The 19,462-nt window shown below is 36.2% G+C and overlaps 2 protein-coding genes across 2 annotated transcripts; both read right to left on the bottom strand.

Moving 5' to 3' along the window:
* Window positions 1-1,789: 1,789 nt before the first annotated feature.
* LOC143606263 (ATP-dependent Clp protease proteolytic subunit 5, chloroplastic-like) lies at window positions 1,790-6,068 on the bottom strand. Its single transcript, XM_077082086.1, has 9 exons — window positions 5,806-6,068; window positions 3,641-3,748; window positions 3,453-3,567; window positions 3,279-3,371; window positions 3,140-3,185; window positions 2,955-3,027; window positions 2,412-2,446; window positions 2,238-2,326; window positions 1,790-2,117 (listed from the first exon to the last, which is right to left on the bottom strand). The coding sequence occupies exons 1-9, from the start codon at window positions 5,910-5,912 to the stop codon at window positions 1,923-1,925; spliced, it is 861 nt and encodes a 286-aa protein (XP_076938201.1). The 5' UTR covers window positions 5,913-6,068; the 3' UTR covers window positions 1,790-1,922.
* Window positions 6,069-9,804: 3,736 nt separating this feature from the next.
* LOC143606264 (pentatricopeptide repeat-containing protein At1g02370, mitochondrial-like) lies at window positions 9,805-13,238 on the bottom strand. Its single transcript, XM_077082087.1, has 2 exons — window positions 12,906-13,238; window positions 9,805-11,460 (listed from the first exon to the last, which is right to left on the bottom strand). The coding sequence occupies exons 1-2, from the start codon at window positions 13,197-13,199 to the stop codon at window positions 10,228-10,230; spliced, it is 1,527 nt and encodes a 508-aa protein (XP_076938202.1). The 5' UTR covers window positions 13,200-13,238; the 3' UTR covers window positions 9,805-10,227.
* Between the last annotated feature and the right edge of the window lie 6,224 nt (window positions 13,239-19,462).

The raw sequence follows: 19,462 nt of genomic DNA, 5'->3' as shown, positions 1-19,462 counted from the left end.
AGCGGATTCCGAAGCTACCGTAGAAGCTTGGACGGTTAGTAAATCACGGGCCATGGTGGCAAGAATCGGAAACTCGGTTTCCTTTACCTTCCACCAAGCCAAAACATCAAAAGTGCCATATTCCTCTTCGGATAAACCGGTAGAGTAATCATTTGCACTATACCTTCCTAGTTCGCTTGAAGGGGTGTTACCCCTTTGTTTTTTAGCCGTTACGTTGCGAACGGTGTTCATAAGGCTAATCATGGGATCTCGTACTCTAGTTGCGTTTCATCATTTCCCACGATGACGGGTCTACCCAATGAGCGGTGACACAAAGATAAGATTCGGGTAGACCATGTGGAGCCGACCAAACATCACTAGTTAAGTTTATTCCCGTATTTATATTTTCAAAATATGCAATTAGTACCTTTTTGGCCTTCTTCCACAATTTTAAACAATAACGTTTAAGAGTATGACGACTTACGTGAGTGTATTGTGGTTGAAGCGTATCTCGAATCATGGCGGTTAAGCGAGGGTTGTCGAAGTGGCTAAACGGCAAAGCTTCTTGAATCACAAACTTCGCCATACGATCTTGAACTCAATCAATTTGATATGTAAATATTCCGCCTTCACTATCCATTTGCGTTTGTTGCGAATCGACGTTCTTTTTCAACGCCTTGCAATACGGTTTTTCGATGTGTTTCTTCAAATTTGAATTCGAAAGTGGGTTTAAATAAATCCCACAAAACTTGCACCGAGCCTTCAATGAATGGTCACTCAATTCAACCAAATCCCAATTGCACCAAATCTCTTGATTACGATTATGAGGTACAATACGAACGAAACTTGGTTCGGCGTTGGAACCTTGACCAACCGATGATTGTGAGGCAGCCATAACAACAAATATGAATATAGAAGAAGAGAAAACAAGAGATTAGAGAACTCAAAACGTTGTAATAGCGTTTTTTTTGTATTTTTTTTGCGTTCGGGTTTGCGTTTTGAGTGTTGTGATGAACCCATGACACCAAATACCTATTTATACTAGTAGTGGGGTGCTTGGGGGAGCCAAAAAACGGCTATTTTTGACCCCAACGGTCAAAAAAACGGCCAAAAAAACGATTTCCAACAGCTATATTCGATCCAACGGCTAGAAACCGGTTAGGAACCGATTCCGGATGGTTCGGTTCCAGAACCGGTTCCGGTTCGGTTCCGGTTCCTACCCCGCCCCCACTCAGAAATGCAAGAACCGGTCACGGATCATCGGGTTGAATCAGATAGGGTCCGGGTTCCTACAAAAAACGGGTAGGAACCGGTTCGGGTCCACCGGTTCAGTTCCAGGAACCGGTTTCGTTGAACATCTCTACGTATGTCTATCGGTGCACCGTCTAGCAAACAAACATGATAGTGAATCAAGATTGCATACCACAAATTTAAAAAAAAATTACTCATAACCGGCAACCGCTCAAACCAAGAATAAATCGAAGTGTGTACGTTATGGGCTCATTAAATTCTGAAAACAAGACCCCTAACATTTTTTTACACGAATATTACAAGCGTAACCAAATTTTTTAAGTTGAGAACTATGAAAACCGCATAAACACTTACAAATGTTTTCAATGTGATATGTCATAAAAGATAATCACGTTCGAGTGAAAGAGAAAGAAAAAGACGGTTAATAAACTGTCTTATTAACCACATTCAAAACAATAAAACATGTATAAATGTTTATTATGGTGTTTTCGTAGTTCTCTACACAAAACTGGTTTTGTATTGAATGTCGGGCAATGAAGAAATCACTACACTACAACGAAACAATAATACTCATCGTATGGTTTGCATAATTCAGCACTAAATCCAACTTAAGACAACATTATGGTGACACTTTTTAAGTGCAACAAATAAAAAGGTTGGTTTACACAGTTCAAAATTATTACTAACGCTTACTAGGCAGCTGCAAGCGGTTGGAGAGCTTTGAGTGGATTCATAATAACACCATCTATAAGCCCGTATTCTTGGGCTTCTTTTGCGCTCATGAAGTAATCGCGGTCGGTGTCTTGGTTAATTCGCTCAAGGCTTTGACCCGTGTGGTATGCCAGATATCCATTCAGATTCGCCTTATGGTGCAACATTTCATTAGCCTACAATAATAATGTTGTCATTAGTTACCATTAAACATAGTAACAAACTAACAAAACATCTTGTGTTTGTGTCCTAGGTTAAGTTGTTAAAAACTTAAAATCGGACAAAAGACGGCATACCTGGATATCTAAATCGGTTTGTCCACCTTGGGCCCCACCAAGAGGTTGATGAATCATTATCCTTGAATTTGGAAGGCTGAATCTTTTTCCTACATTTTGTTAACAACTTAAGATAACACATAATGTTTCAGAAAACGAAATCATGAAGTAATTAAAGTGAAAGTAAGTTAATACCTTTCGTGCCGGCACCAAGCAGAAAAGCACCCATACTGTAAAATAAATGAGTCAAAACATGTTTTTTTTATTGGTAAAAATAAAATTGAAGTTATATAAGTAATGATATGATGAACATAAAGAATATTATGGGTAAAACCAAAATCAAATTGAACCAAAAACCAAAAATTCAATTTGAAGTCTTTGAAAACCATTTGCTTTCCGTTTATTTCAGTTTCGGTTTTACCAGCTTGAAAATTTTTGGGTCGAAAACAAAAGCAGCCCAAAATAAAGAATTTCGGGCTAAATCCTTTTGTTAGTTACTGATTATTTCATTTAGACTAAAATGTTTTAGTTACACTATTTATTAAAGTTTTATAAATTACTTAACACCTAAAATAATTAAAAAACCCATAAATTTGGTTCGAATTTTTGGTTATAATTACATGCAAAACCAAAACAGAACAAAAATTTTCGGTTTTTACAAAAACATAAAACCAAACCGCCAGTTTTTGTTCGGTTTTGGTTATTTTGATTTCATGCACACAATCATAAACTGATTACCTGGCAGCAAGTCCGACACATACAGTGGAAACATCAGGGCGGATATGCTTCATGGTGTCAAAAATGGCCATACCTAAAACAATTGAGTAAACAAAAAACTTCATATTCGAGAATCGTAAAAGAACCAGATATAAACATATAAAAATATTAATATATGCATCAAAAGTTAAATAAGAGCAAATTACCAGCAGTGACTGAACCTCCAGGAGAGTTGACATACATCACAATATCCTGTCATAATATCAAAAACAGTGACAGTAATGAGTAATTGAGTAGTCATCACAAGAATAACTTTAAATCTGTTAGTCGTGGATATGATCAAACCTTGTTGGGATCAACAGCATCAAGATATAGAAGCTGAGCAACTATAATGTTTGCCATGTCATCATCAACCGCACCACCACAACGAATTATTCTCTATAACACAACCAAACATGCATATAAATAATAGTAATAATAAAACAAAACAAAGTTCACAAGCGAAGAGAAGGTACACACGTATTGAAAAAGTTGACTGATCACACTTTGGAACCGTTCTTGCATCATCGGAGGTGGCCCTTGACCTTGTGCATATGTTGGGAAGTAAGGTGATGATGGAACTTGTATGTCCTCCCTGTTTATCAAAAATTATTAGACAATTACAAGAATTCAACAGGTTAAAGAACAAAAATGAAGCATAACCTTACCTAATGGACCATATTCCCTGCTTTGAAGTTGAATAATCACCAGCATAAGCAGCTTTCACTGAAGAAATCCTAACAGATTTCTGATTACTTCTCAATTTAGCACCATTCCTGCAATCAATAATGCTCACACAATTGAAATCTCAGACTCATGCCAAGTTAATCGAATTTTCCAGCTAAAACTTTCCAAATAATAATCGCATAGTGGAAATATGTTCAATCCAACAGTTTAACTGTGCGAGTCTGTGTCTACTTCAAGCTCAACTAAATTCTGCCAAATTTTAGATGATTTCAATCTCTGTTTCTAGGGCTGTAAGTGAACCGAACGTTCGGCAAATCGTTGTTCAACTGTTCGGCGGGAATTTCATTCGATTAACTAAATGAACGGACACAGACAGAGGCTATGTGTGTTCAATTGTGTTCTTGAAAGGTCTTCATTTATGTCCGTTAATGTTTGTTTGTTTATGTCAGTTCATTAAAAGGTTAAAATATATTTTAATGACTTTCATAATCTTACGATCATATAGATTCAAGCAAAATTATTAACTACAAAATAAAAATAATAATAATAAATATGAGTTTTATGTGATTAATTTATATGTAAAATTAACATATGGATATAAATGCTAAAGAACACACCAACACAACTTGGTAACCAGAGCGAACTGTCGACAATGACCATTCTCGACTATCCAAATCAAATAAAACATTGTGTTCATTTGGGTTTTGTTAACACGAACAAAAAAATTGCATTCAGTTAGGTGCTCGTGAACCATTAGCTTGTCCGATAAAAACTTGAAGAACGAACATGAACAACAAGTCAACAAGACCTATTCGGTTCGGTTCGTTTACAGCCCTACGTCATGACAGGTTAATAGAATTTTCCGGCTGAAACATTCCAAATCATAAAGCAATAATCAAATAAATATTCAATCCAAAAGTTAACTGTGTGTATAATTCAATCTCAAATAAATTCTACAAGCTTCTAGAGGATTTCAATCTCCGGTTCACTAACTAATCGGAGTACTTCTACTCAATAGAACATCACCGAACAAATTAGTCTAAACTAATTGAACTTACCAGCATTCCTGCAATCAATAATGCTATCACTATTTACAAAAATCAGATTCATTCCAGGTTAGTGTACTTTCCAGCTAAAATTTTCTGAATCTTAAAACAATAATCGAACAGTTGAAACATATTCAATTGAAAACTTGAACCGTGTATTTAATTAGGTCAACTAAGTTCTACAACCTTCTAGAACATCTCAATCTCCGTTTCACTAACTAATCCAAGCAATTCAACTCAACTGAACATCACTTAACATATTAGTCTATATTAATTGAACATAACTGAACAAATTAAACAGCAATGTTCGCACGATTGAATCTCAAATTCATTCCAGATTAATTCAATTCTCCATCAGAAACTTTCCGAATCTCAAATAAAAATCGTATAATGGAGATATATTCATTCCAAATGTTAAACTGTGTATCTTATTCAAGCTCAACTAAACTCTAAAAAATATATTTTAATCTTCGTTTCACTAACTAATCTGAGCAATCCAACTCAACTGAACATCACTGAAGAAATTAAACAATAATGCTCAAATTGATTGAATCTCAAATTCATTCCAAATTAATTAAATTTTCCAGCTGAAACTTTCTGAATCTCATATAATAATCGAATAGTTGAAATAAACTCAATCCAAAAGTTTGCCTGTGTATCTAATAATCTCAACTAAACACCACAAGCTTCTAGAACATTTCAATCTCCGTTTCACTAACTAGGTTAAACTAATTGTTAAACTAATTGAACATTTCAATAATCAAAATAACTCAAATCAACTGAACATCACTAAACAAACTAGTCTAATCTAATCAAACATAACTAAACAAATTAAGCAACAATAACGAATAAACGCTTCAGTAAATTACTAATAAACAATATAAACCGGTACGTGTAGTGAATAGTTTGTTTAGTGATGTTCAGTTTAGTTGAATTAACTAAGTTAAACTAATTAAAATCACTGAACAGATTAAGTTAAACTAACTAAACAAACTACCCTATAGTCTAACCTAATTGAACCTCTCTAAAGAAATTAAACAACAAAAACGCATAATAATCGTTACAGTAAATTAATAATAAAACAGTAATAAAACCGGTACCTAGAGCGAATAGGTAGAAAGTTGGATTCGGAAACAGAGCTAGGGTTTTTGGTAGACGAGAATACAAGAGGACTGAATCTGAGCGATGGAACGCACGATTGAGTCATTGATATGAAACGGTGTGGTGTTCCGGCGGTGGTTTATCCGGTTAACGCCGGCGAGTGCGACGGAGTGAAGCAGTTAGGTGTGAAGGTGAAGGAAGAAGATAATGGAAATGGAAATGGAAATGGAAGTTGGATATTATTATTATTATTATTATTATTATTGTTATTATTATTTGGGTTGGTTTGCGTGTGGGTGTTGAAGACCCAAATGTGATGTGAGTAGAGGTGCACAAATCGGGTTTTCTAAATACTCGGGTTCGGGTATAGAATCGGGTTTGGGTATGATCAGGTATTGGTAATAATCGGGTAGGGTTTGGGTAGGGTGTTGTCTCTAAAAATAATACCCTATGCATCGGGTTCGGGTCGGGTATAGAACCGGGTATTCTAAAACCGGGTATTTGAATACCCTATTATCGGGTATTGAAAAAACTCTATTTACGGGTTTTTTCGGGTTTTTTTTCTGGTATTTTTTATATATATTTGATTTTTTAAAAGTTTACACTTTTTAGGGGTATTATTCGGGTATTTTTAAGGTATTTTTTTTGGGTATACATCGGGTATTTGAAATACCCGGTTTCGGGTATTGGAAAACCTCGGTTCCGGGTATTACCCGGGTACAAATCGGGTTTTCGGGTATTACCGGGTACAAATCGGGTCTGGTTCGGGCTCGGGTTTTAGTGCCAAAATGCATACCCTATCCGTACCCTACGGGTAGGGTCGAGTTCGGGTTCGGGTTCGGGGTCGGGTATTAAAAACCCGGGTATCAGAAAAACCAGTTCCGGGTATTTATTTCGGGTCCGGTTACGGGTTTGGGTTTTTTGTGCACCTCTAGATATGAGTGTTCGGGTTAGGCCTGACTGAGTTTGTTTGTGGTGGTTATTGAATATGGATTATTAGCGATTTACAAATAAACAATGCAAGTAATATCTTGACTCTTGAGTTGTTAACCTAGGGGTGCAAACCAGCCAAACTAGAGATGCATAATTCGGATTTTTTAAATACCCCGGTTTCAGGTATAGAACCGGGTTCGGGCATGACTAGGTATTGGCATTGCCTCTAAAAACTATACCCTATGGATCGGGGTCGGGTATATAACCGGGTATTCTGAAACCGAGTATTTGAATACCCTATTTCCGTGTACTGAAAAAACACTATTTTTGGGTTTTTCGGGTATAGATTGGATTTATTAAGGGATGCACTTTTTAGGGGTAATTTCCAAGTATTTTTCGGGTATAAATCGTGTATTTGAAAACTCCCGGTTTCAGGTATTGGAAAAACCGGTTCCGGGTATGGAACCGGTTCCGATTTTCGGGTATTATATGGTACAAATCGGGTCCAGTACGGGTTTTGGTACCGAAATGCATACCCTATACGTACCCTACAGGTAGGGTCAGGTATGGGTTCGGGTATAAAAAAACCGATTCCTGTTTTTTTTCGAGTCCGGTTCCAAGTTCGGGTTTTTTTGCACCTCTAAGCCAAACTACTTGTGAGGTACTCGTAAGCTTCAACAATGAAGATTTTTCAAACTCGAGGCTTGTGGGTAGCTCATTTAAGCTTGTCAAGCCTTACGTATTTTTTTTTTGGTTTTTCCTTTTATGAAGTTCTACTTTTTAATTACACATTGCACAACCAAGTCAAACTTAGACTCGTTTAAAGTCTTTTCTTAAAATAATTAAAAACTTATCTAAGTTAATTAATAAATAATAAATGGATTGAGTTGAGACCTGGCTTTGAAAAAACGACTTGCGGAGTCACGGGTCGAGCTCAACCTCAAGCTTCATAAAAAAATCTTAAAACAAGCCACGCTCGCGCTTGGCACAACTCGTTTACACCTCTAATTAGGACTAGATGTTTTTATATAACATGCAAACCATCTTCCACAATCGTTATACGAAAAGTCTTAATTAAACTTTAATATAAGAACATACATAATTATGACATCATAAATGGTAGCTCGTTGATGATAATTGTAATCAAAAGACTAAAAGATTATACACGTTACCTCTCATTTCGATTTTTAATATGTATAAAAATTCCAAAAAAGTCTTGTTCTTTGTTAAATTTTGTCCTTTTGTTTCATTTTTTTCTAAATATACTGAATATTATGTATTGCAATTTGCAAGTCGTATAGTCAAGTCGTTGATTTTCATAATTCTTTTAAAAGTTTTGTGATCATAGTTGTTAATAGCGAGGAGCCGCTAGCGGTTGCTATAGCGCACATCATAACAAAGCGGTACTTTCCCGCATATATGGCACCTCAATAGTGTGATATAGGGTTTTTTTATTATAAATATCAAAAACCAAATTTTTAGCCATTATAATCGATTAAACAACACTAATGTCAACCAGTTTCACCGTAAAAACTAAACTTTGTGAATGAAACCCCAATTTTAAACACTTAACTAAAGGTGTGATTTGGATTGTGGTTTTTAATAACTTGGGATATGATTTTGAATTTGGTGTGTTCATTTTGTAACATCATTTTAGTTATTACTAAAGCGTCATCATCATCATCATCGTACTCAGTATATCCCACCAATAGCAAAGCTATGGTGGGGTCTGAGGAGGGTAAGATGTAGACAGCCTTACCTCTACCCCATGGGGATAGAGAGGTTGCTTCCGGTGAGACCCCCGGCTCTATAGTAGTTTTGCATCAAGCCTTGGACATAAGGCACATAGCACTCAATCATCGACACGCCGGCTCTTTAGTTATTACTAAAGCGTATTCCTGCCAAATAATAAAAAGATGCATACACATAATCTACATTAACTATTAACAAACTACAAACTTAGGCTGCATAATCCATAACATTTAAGCATTCGCGAGCCGCCTTCGTGGTGGCTTCCTCCAACTCCTTCAACGGAGAATCCTCCCCAATGTTCTCGGTAAAACACGCCTGACACGTAGAAATATCGGTCTCAACCGCACCAAAATCATCGGCAAGTAATGTTACATCACGAACCCCAAGATCCTTTATGGCCCGGTTCAACTCGTTTAGGCTCGCACCATACTTACCAACACATTTATTCAAACACATGCCCGTCTCCGAAGAAGCAATATTCAGGTCTTTTAGAAGCTTCTTAGCCTTGTCCATGGCTAATTTAGCGTCGCTCTGGCTTTGCTTGATTCGGGCCTCAATGGCTAAAGCAAGATCATGATCAATGAACCCAGGGGGAGACGGGCCCGGAGCCGGTCCAGGTAAGGATGGCTCGACTCCAGGCCCTGGAGATGGAGATAGGTCCGGGCTTAAGCCAAGCGAAAATGGCAAGCCAGAGTTAGGAATAGGCTCTGGAGATGAAGCAGGGGCCATACCTGAGCTTGGAGTCGGGCCCCGTCCTGGGCTCAACCCTGGTGATAATGGAAGGTTTGGGTTAGGAACAGGCCCTAAAAATGGAATTGGAACCGGGCTAGGTGTCGGGATTAACGCGGGCTCGGGTGCATCTTTACGTTTATCTAAACCACGTGCACCTTTTCCTTTCTGTAACCGATTGGCCTCGTCTGCTTTGGAATCGGGTTGGGCTATAGATGGCAGGATATTTAAACCGTCAACGGGAATGTATAAAATGAGAGAAGAGATGGAGATTACGAGCAAAATACGAGCTCTAAGCATCATATTTAATCTCTCTTTATCATCTCTACTCTCCTCTCACATGTAGATACAAACAAGGGGAAGGGGGGGGGGGGTTAATTTGTAAATGAAAAATGAACAAATAGGATTTTGTTAACTAGTTACAAACAAATTAATGGTTCATCATTTAGTTAGGATGACCTTACCTTGTTTCTAGCTATCTTTTAATGTTCACAAAATATTAATTCGGTTATGAGCGAAACCAAGCATATTACCAGTGTCTAGTTATCGATTGTAGACGTCGATTCAGTTGATTTGCCTTCGTATAAACATATAACCAAACCCGACAATTATGATCCCATTCATCAAAAAATGGGTTGTGACCCTGACACATTTTGCTCATAACCCATTTTGATTCGTCACAGACCCGCCCGCTTTGCCAGGCTTACAAAGTCATAACCAAACCACAAAACTCGGTTATACATAAAGCATAATCAAATTGTTAGTTTTTCAATTGATTCGGTTATTAGGGGTCGGTCGTTAATATTTTCCCCAAAATTATGTTTCATGAAGAAAACCCATAATATTACTAAATATATATATATATATCCTTATAACACATATAACTAAAAATCAAATTTTACTCAGAAAAATCTAAAAATCAATGCTAAATAAACATGTGAAAATCAAAAGGCTGATTTAATGTGATTTACCTAATAAACCACATAGCGTCCGGCCCGTTAAACCCGTTAAACCGTGCAAACTTTTTTAAGCATATTTCCAAGCTCGGGCGTAACTACAATCCCATCTTGTTCAATCCTCTTACCCATATCGGGCTCGGTTTTACCAGCAGCAATATAAGTTTGCAACAAGTGACTATACACCTTATCATCGACACATTTTAACTTCTGTAAAATCTTAAACAACTTTTCAGCACCCGCAACATCTTTCTCTTTCTCAAAATACTCCAAAAACACATCAATACTCTCACTATGCGGATACCAGTTACCGATTTCAGCTTGTGCAGAAGCCGTTTCTAAACATTTCATAGCCAAATCAATTTGATGGCTCGCGAGATAATGTTTCATAAATAACACCAACGTTTGAACAAACGGGCCACTTGATCTTTTCACAGACCCGTGAAACACTAACTCGGCTTCTTCAACCATGTTATGTCTTAAATAACAACTTATAACGACATTAGCCACTCGCGTATCGTAATAACTGCAAGTTGACTCCCATTCTTCAAACCAAGTTTTTAATCCGTCTAAATCACTAATCTTCGATAAAGCTTGAAGTATAATTCTATAACTCATGTTACTCGTTGTTTCAAATGAAGATTTTAATAAACTGGATACGCGATGAACTTGTTCTTTATTGTTAAGTGAAGAGTAGAAAGTTATGAGAAAATGGTACGCTTCACGTGACGGATGTTTTGTCTCGTTTTCCAGCAGTTTAAGTGCTGACTCAGCTTTTTCAACGAGGCCCGCTTTAACATAAGCGCCGGCTAAATTACTGTAAGTAGTCCAGTTACAAGTTTCCTTTTTGTCCCGTGTAATTTCCTCAAATACCCGTTCTACCCCTGGAATATCTCCCAACATCGAAAAGCTTTGCATCCATATGTTATAACTAAACGTGCTTAAATGGATTTTTCGTTTTTTCATTTCTTCGATTAAAGGAGGGACTTTCTCGGGCTGGTTTAATCCTATGTATAAGGTCATGATATTGTTGAAGGATAATGGAGTTGTGAAGTTTTTTGATTCGAGTTGTTTGAAAAGACCGAATGCTTTATCGGTCATCTGTGACTTACAGTAAGCGTTTAACAAAGCACCGTATGTGTTTCTGGTCTGTAACGAGGGAGATAGATTATTAAAGAAACGTTCGGCTTCTGACACCCCGTGCACCTTTGATATTAGATCCAAGCGCACAGCAAGATCCGTGTTTGAAAAGTTGATTTCCCGTTTATCCATCCATTCCATTACCTGTATAATGTGACATCAGATATCAGATAACCGGCTTGACTAATTAAACGGTGTTGGAGATAGTGTTTGGCTAATCAATTGCTTGCGTATTTGACAAAATCTGATTTACATGTTAGGTTTAGAAATTTGCAGCTGTAAACAAAATATGACAAAATCTGCAGGCTTATTTTAAGCTGTTACTAATAAAAAAACCGTACACAGTGGATAAACTACGGGTGTAAACGAGCCAAGCCGAGCCAGAGCTCGACTGGTTTCGAGCTCTTTTTCTACAGGTCGATCTCAGCTTGTGAGCCGTTTTTAAACCTCGGGCTTGGCTCGTTTATTGTTTATTAATTAATTTCTATACATTTTTTATTATTTTTATATATTATTAGAAAAACTTTAAACGAGCCTAAGCTCAGCTCGAGCTCGTATAGTATCTTAAACGAGCCAAAGCTCAGCTCGAACTCGACTGTGCAGTGTAAAATAAATACATAGAAGCCCAAAAGTGGTAAAACTTAAAAATACACAAGGCTAGTTAAGGCTCTACGAGCATAAACGAGCTTCTCACACAAGACTTGAGCTACGGGTTGATAACTAAACGAGCTTTTTTTAGGCTCAGGCTCAGCTTGTTTCGAACTTTTTATCAAACCAATATCACGTAACTCGGCTGTTTGCACCCCTAGGATAAACAGAATACGAGCCCTATTAAGATTTCTAATTACTTCAAAGCAGCTAAAACAGATCAAATCAACAAGAACAAATCTCCATCACAATTTAATTAAAGAACTTAGCAGCAATAAATAGAATGTGATTTAGTTGCAGGCTTGCAGCCTTGTTTTAACATATTTCAGTAAGAAATCCGTACACTGTGAATAATAAACATTATATGAGCCCAAATTTGGATTCTAATTATGTCATAGCAATTAAAAGTTAAAACACATAAAATAAACATGAACAAATCTCAATTGCTAATTAATTTAAAAAGCAAGGCTCAAGCTCATAAAAGCTTGACTCGTTTCAAGCTTTTTATCAATCCGATCTCAAGTAGCTCACGAGCAGCTCAGCTCATTTGCAGTAACACCACAAAATACGATCCCTTATTTAGATTTCTATTCACTTCATATCAGTTAAAAAAAACACATAAAATAAACATGAACAAATCTCAATTGCTAATTAATATAGAAAACAAGGCTCGAGCTCGAAAAAAGCTTGACTCGTTTCAAGCTTTTTATCGATCCAATCTCAATCTCAAGTAGCTCGCGAGCAGCTCAGCTCGTTTGCAGTAACATTACAGAATACGAGCCATTACGTATATTCTATTCACTTCATATCAGTTAAAAAAACACATATAATCAACATGAACAAATCTCAATTGCTAATTAATCGATAAAACTAGCAGCTATAAACAGAATATAGGCCCTAATTTAGCTTTCTAATTAACAGATTAACAGCAATAAACAAACCTCGAGCGCGTGTTGATACTTGCCGTACCGCCGGAGTTCTCTAACACATCTCTCTAACTCGATCTTCTTAACGAAATTGCCTTCTCGCATGTATTGATTTAGTGTTTGTGCAACTGTACCGCCGGTGGCACCTAATTCCGATAACCGTCTGTATAACCGCTTTTCCGTTGCGGATTGTTTATGTTGCGGCGAGATAATATCAGGTTCGGTTACTTCCGTTACGGTTGTAAACGTTTTGAGTATTGACGGTGTTCGGGTTAACGATATCAACCTCTGGCAGCGGTTAATCATCATGTTTCGGTGTCTATCGATGTGAAGGTTTTACAAAGGGTTTATTGGCTATTGGCATATAACGGTTTAATGCTAACTCCCAAGCTGTTATCAAAACCACACCGGGTGTAAACGAGCTTAGCCGAGAATGAGGGGAGAGTCTCAGCTTAAGTTCGGCTTGCTTTACTTACGAGAGCTCGAGCTCAAGCTCGGGATGTTTCAAGTTTTTTTTTTACTTGAGATCGACTCATGAGTCAGTTTTGAGATCGTTTTTATTTTTTTAATTAATTTATATATCTTTAAACACTTTAAAGGCTTTTTTTATAAAATTTGTCACATATGGGATTTTATCTTTCATCATTTGAAAAGGTAAAATATTATCCAATAATTTGTAATCGTTAGGCCGAAACCATTTGATATGTACATTTTTAATTAGTTGTATATTTTTAGAAAACTTAACAAGACTAATGTCGGCTAGAGCTCGTGTGCAGTACCTTAAATGAGCCAATGCTCGGGTCAAGATCGGTTGTGCAATGTGAAATTAATACAAAGATGTCTAGAAGAGTTAGTTAAAACGTAAAAATACAGTAAGGCTAGTTAATGCTCAACGGACTAAACAATCTTCCCATACAGGGCTTGAGCTTGGGCGTGATAACTAAACGAGCTTTGTTTGAGGCTCATGATCGATAAGGTTTGGATCGTTTCAAGCTTTTATCGATAATATCTCAAGTAGCATACAAGCAACTTGACACGTTTACTAATGTTGTAAGCTAATGTCTCAAATAATTAGATGGTGTTTTTCTGCAATATAACTTTGTGAATGGTTTCAATAACTTTATTCTTCACGAGTGTGATAATATATATAGCCTTCAAATGTTACTAATAAGAAATTACCAATTTTTAATGCTTATGTACTTGATTATGTCAAGTGCATAGTACCTAATATATGAGTCCCGACAACAAGCTTGAGTGTTAGCTAATTCGCGATGTTCTTGGTGATCATATTCTCTTGCTTCAACTTTGAGTAAGACATATCAGTATCGAGAAACCAATTATGGTGTGCCCAATGCTAAAGATTCGATTATCACCAAGAGTTTTTTATAGGGCGGGTAATACTAGGTAGAGGTACACAAACCGGTTATTATCAAAATTGGTTAGTGATCAAAAGTCAAATTACCCGGTTTTTAGTCAAGAACCCCCCTACCCGGTATAACCGGTTTAGGGTATAACCGGAAAAAAAAACGGTGTTGAGAAATAATAAAAAAAAAGCAAATAACCGGTTCGGTTAATCGGTTTCAGAGATCAATACTATAAACCGGTTTCTAACAGCTGGGTAGAATCGGGTACTACCCGGTTTTCTTTGGACCGGATACTAACTGGTTAGTGAATCGGGTATAAACCAGTTACAAAGCGGTTAACCGGTTATAGCTTGTGCACCTTTAAATTATCGGGTAAGTGGGTAACTAGGTATTACTCTATTGGGCTTACCGTTGGTGGGCTAGATATTAATAGGCCCTTATCTTGTGGGTTATAACTTATTTAAAGAATTAGGGTAGCGTTTGGTATGCAGGAGTGAAGGACGAAATGAAATGACCCATTGTGGGGAATGGAAAATAGTGTGTTTGGTTGACCAAAGGAATTGAATGACCCATTACCTAGTCCATTCCATTCCCTCTAAAATACTCCAATTTCATTCCATCCATACCCCATGTTTTTTTTTCATTCCATTCCCTCCTTCACCCTACATCACCTCCACCACCCTCCCAACACCACCATTACCCAACATCAACACCCACCACCACCACCAGCCACCACCATCGCCGTCCACCGTCGTCCACCGCCGCCACCACCCACCTCCACCAACCATCGCCATCGGTGCCAGCCACCAAGCACTGCCAGCCGCCTGCTGCATATATCAACCATCGCCCCACTATTACACATGTTGCCCGCCGCCGCCGCCACTAGTACCACCAATCACCACCATCGGCGTCCACCGCTGCCACCACCCACCTCCACAAACCATCGCCATCAGTGCCAGCCACCCACCACCTCCGGCCACCCGCCGCATCCATCAATTATCGCCCCACTATCACACACGCCGCCCACCGTCACCGCTGCCCACCACCACCTCCGTTGTTACCGCCGCCACCACCTCCACCGTTACCGCCACCTCTCCCACCACCACTCACTATCATTTTAATTTTTTTTATTTATTTTTTTCTTACCTACCAACAATATAAAGTAATGTTTCATTTCATTCTCATGTGGTAACCAAACATTTCATTGAAATGGTAATAACCCATTCCATTCCTTTGTCCATTCCATTACCACATCCATTCCATTACCCCATACCAAACGGACCCTAAGGGTAATCAAAGTCACAGAGATGACAAGGTCATGTGTTAAATAGAAAAACAATAGTTTTATATAATTCTAAAAAGGTTAAACTAGAATATAAAAAATAGAAACCTAAATCCATAAAACAGAATAATAGAAGGTGGGTGTATCTATAAACATTTAAGTTCATGAAACAAGTAAGAACTATGAATCGTTAAGTTCCAAGAATAAGCTAATTCGCTTCGCTTTTGTCTCTTCGTTGCATTCATTTTCCCGTTTAGGCATCATGTCCTTACCTGACGAATTAACATTCGTCAGTTGAAAATAAACATGAAGATAGTAGAAATTATAATTTTGAAAGATTGGTTTTCTTTCGAAACTAACGAAACTTTCTTAAAACCTGTATTTTGTTTGTGTTCGTGTTGGTTACCAATCTTTAATCGCTCGTTGCTGAATCGCAAGCAAGTTTAATAACTTCACTCATTTTATGTTTATATATTAAAATTATTGGTCAGGTAATTTCTGGTTTTAAATTTTATAAAATCAATTTTTCGTCTAAAGCTCTAGAGTAGGCTTCGTATATTGACAGCCGATATTCTTCCAAATGTTGAAAGGAATTTTAATTTTTTATTGGCCACTTATCAAAGAAATTAACTTTTTTTTTCTCTCTCGATATGATTTGATGCCTAATTTTCGATGGTTAAAAACAAAAGGAGTTAGAATGGATTTTGACCGAATTTCGTGAGACCAAATGCATCCATAGACCATTGTTGCAAATGGATAGTGTGACTTGAATGAATTGATATAACTCAATTAAAACGAAAAACACACAAGACGAATTCGGGATTTATAATTCTCAATCTTATTAACCAGATAGATACATAAACTAATTACAAACACATCACCATAATCATAACTTTGATTGGGCTATATAGACCATGACTTAGACACAGTTAAAGATAATAAATAAAACTCACTTGTTTTTTAATTATATACAACTGATATAAATTTACCTTAATTGATTAATTAATTAGCTAAATTTCATAACTCACAACTGGCCCACTCGACACACCCGACATTGTCTTGTGTTCAAGAGGGAATTACGTCCAACAAAAGTTGCTCAACGTTGATACACATTGAGATAAGTAGTTACTTTATTGCCATACACTTTACAAACTAAACACATATAGAAACCTAAGCCACTATGTCATGCTAGGACAAATATAAACCAAACATATACCAAAACCTAATCCCCAAAGGCACGTTAAGACAAATATAAACTAAACACGTACAGAAATCCAAGTCTCTAAGACACGCTAAGACAAATATGTACTCACCCCTTAAAAGTTCTTAACCTTATTTCAACGCTTTTACGAAGTCCTATCCTCGACAATGTTCCATAGATGTGCAAGTATACAAAATCATCTCTGGTCTATCTTTTGGTCTGTGTCTTATAATAATGAATGTTTAAGACATTTGAATTGATAAGTATTAGAAAAACATTCAATGTCAATCAAAATTGCACAATATTTATTTTGTAATGTTGAGTAGAGTATCTTCTTTATATATATTAATGGATCTAAAAAGGTTTATGTCTACTCAACATCATGCAACCTCTTTTAACTTTTCTTAAAGTAACCCATCAATACCATACTTGTTCAATACACTTAGCCATGTTTACCATATATTCACATTACTATTTTGAAAGGCTAATCAATCTTGGTTAAAAATGTTACATTACAGTTTTCAAATTTTAGTCTGTTAAAAGTATTCGAGCCAAAGCGATTTGACTCGGTTGATTTTGTGTACGAACTTGAACTAAAACCAACTAACCCGAGTCACTCGATTAACAAACTTGAAATAAAAAATATTTGGTTGCGTATTTAAATTCATGATATGTTGGAAAGATACATGCTAATATTTATCTATCTATCCATCCTTCTTTTGAGAAATTTTCAACTTTACTTTTGACACATTACATAAAATTATGTAATGCAATAAACTATCATAGAAGTATAATGTGACTTTATTTTGTTATAACGCGATTTGATCATCTTTTATAAACCGTGAAAATGTTGCTATTTACCGTTTTTTATTATAAAATGTCATGTATTGACATTTTTAGTTGTATCAGTCGTTACAAAAAGGATGTTCGCAATACTAAAGATTAAAAAGCAGTGAATTATAAAATACAAAAATGAATTACATTCTTCAATTTTTGGATATATATTAACTTGTACCTTTGGTCCTTAATTTTTCATGAAATAACTAAACAAAACAAACCAGCTTAAGAATTAATATACAATAAAAAAAATAATTCTTACTATATTTTTATATAAAGAAAAAGTAATAAATAAACATCTTATGGGATAAAAATTTTAAAAACTAGTTGATGAAACTATTAAAAGGAAAAAAAAGAAAGTAAGGAAAATAAAGTACAAAAAAAAGGAAAAGTATCTAGCTGTTAAAACTACATATTTTTCTTTAATAATTAATAGTAAAATAGTAATTTGGTAAAATGTTAATCTCATTTTAACACCGTATAACATATGATGAAATAACAAAAAGTTTAATTATTAAAGATTCCAATAAAAATTTATTTCTATAACTGAAAAATAGCAATTACATCGAGACATGAGGTAAATGAGCAACAAGTTGCACCACTACTTCTTGAATTGCAAAACGTAGTCTTATGGTCTTTTAGTTGAGTGGCATGAAAGTGATGGCTATGGCTTGACATCTTATTGTCTCAGATTCGAAAACTGGCCGGTTTTCTCACAATGGTAAGTTTCATTCTTAATATTGTTCTAGGGTGAGTCACGACTGAGACTTCAAAACTCGTATGAACGGCTAACATCTCTCATCTTAAGAATACCCTCTTGAATATTATAGGGGTGCAAGCAAGCCGAGCTGCTCCCGAGCTACTTAAGATCAGCTCGTGAAAAAGCTTGATCAATCCGAGCTTCAATGAGCTCGAGCCTAAAAGTAAACTCGTTTATTAAACGAGTCCGAGTTTCACTTATAGAGTTCGAGCCAGCTCGCGAGCCTAAACGAGCCTATCATTTTTATAAATTTTTATAACTTTTATAATAAATAGCAAAATAACTAACTAATATATATTATGTTATGTATTAAATTTTAATTGCAAAAAATATATAAAAATAACTAACATTATATAAAAGTCAATTAATAAATAGTAAACGAGCCGAGTCCGAGCCAAACTCGAACTTTAAAAATAAAGGTCGATATAAAACGAGCTCGAGCTCTGTGTAAACCAAATCAAGCTTAGATTTAACTCGTACACATCCCTAGAAGAATATCGAGGGTAGCTCTAAACATCCGGTGAGTTAATGTTACCAAATGATTAAAAGTTCTTTATCTTTGTAGCTAGGGATGAGTCACAACGAGTATCACATCGTAACATTATCCAATAACTCCCATCTCCTTTCTTTCAACAACACTTCTTAAATAATAATCAATAATAATAATAAACGTTGACGTCACACGTCAATTTCTTACACTTGGACACTGACGCCATTGACGGCGATACATCTTTAACCGTTACAAATCAACTTCTTTCCGTTAATAGCGCACGTTAGCCATAATCTTATACACGTATAACAACACTATTACACCACTCATTCATTCAACATCCACGCCTGAGTGAACCTTACGCTATACCGTCTGTGTGTATGAATCATGTGCTTATTGTTTATAATAATAATTTACAAGCTCTGATTCGGTTAATTATTTGGATAATAAGATGTTAATTGTTCATACACGTGTTTATTGGTGCTAATTGAGTTACGGAAGGTTAGAATCTGGAATACCTAATTTACGAGCTTTGATTCAGTTAATTTGATGCTTATGAGCATTGTGTGTGATATTTGCAGGTGATTTAGCTGAATTAGGTTACTGAATCTAGTAGATCTGAAGCCGGTGGTGGTGAT

Source organism: Bidens hawaiensis, unplaced genomic scaffold, assembly GCF_021521415.1.
Source record: "Bidens hawaiensis isolate Kalapana, Puna unplaced genomic scaffold, B.hawaiensis_p1.1 tig00073917_1, whole genome shotgun sequence".
Taxonomy (NCBI): domain Eukaryota; kingdom Viridiplantae; phylum Streptophyta; class Magnoliopsida; order Asterales; family Asteraceae; genus Bidens; species Bidens hawaiensis.
This window is presented reverse-complemented; position numbering and strand designations above follow the sequence as displayed.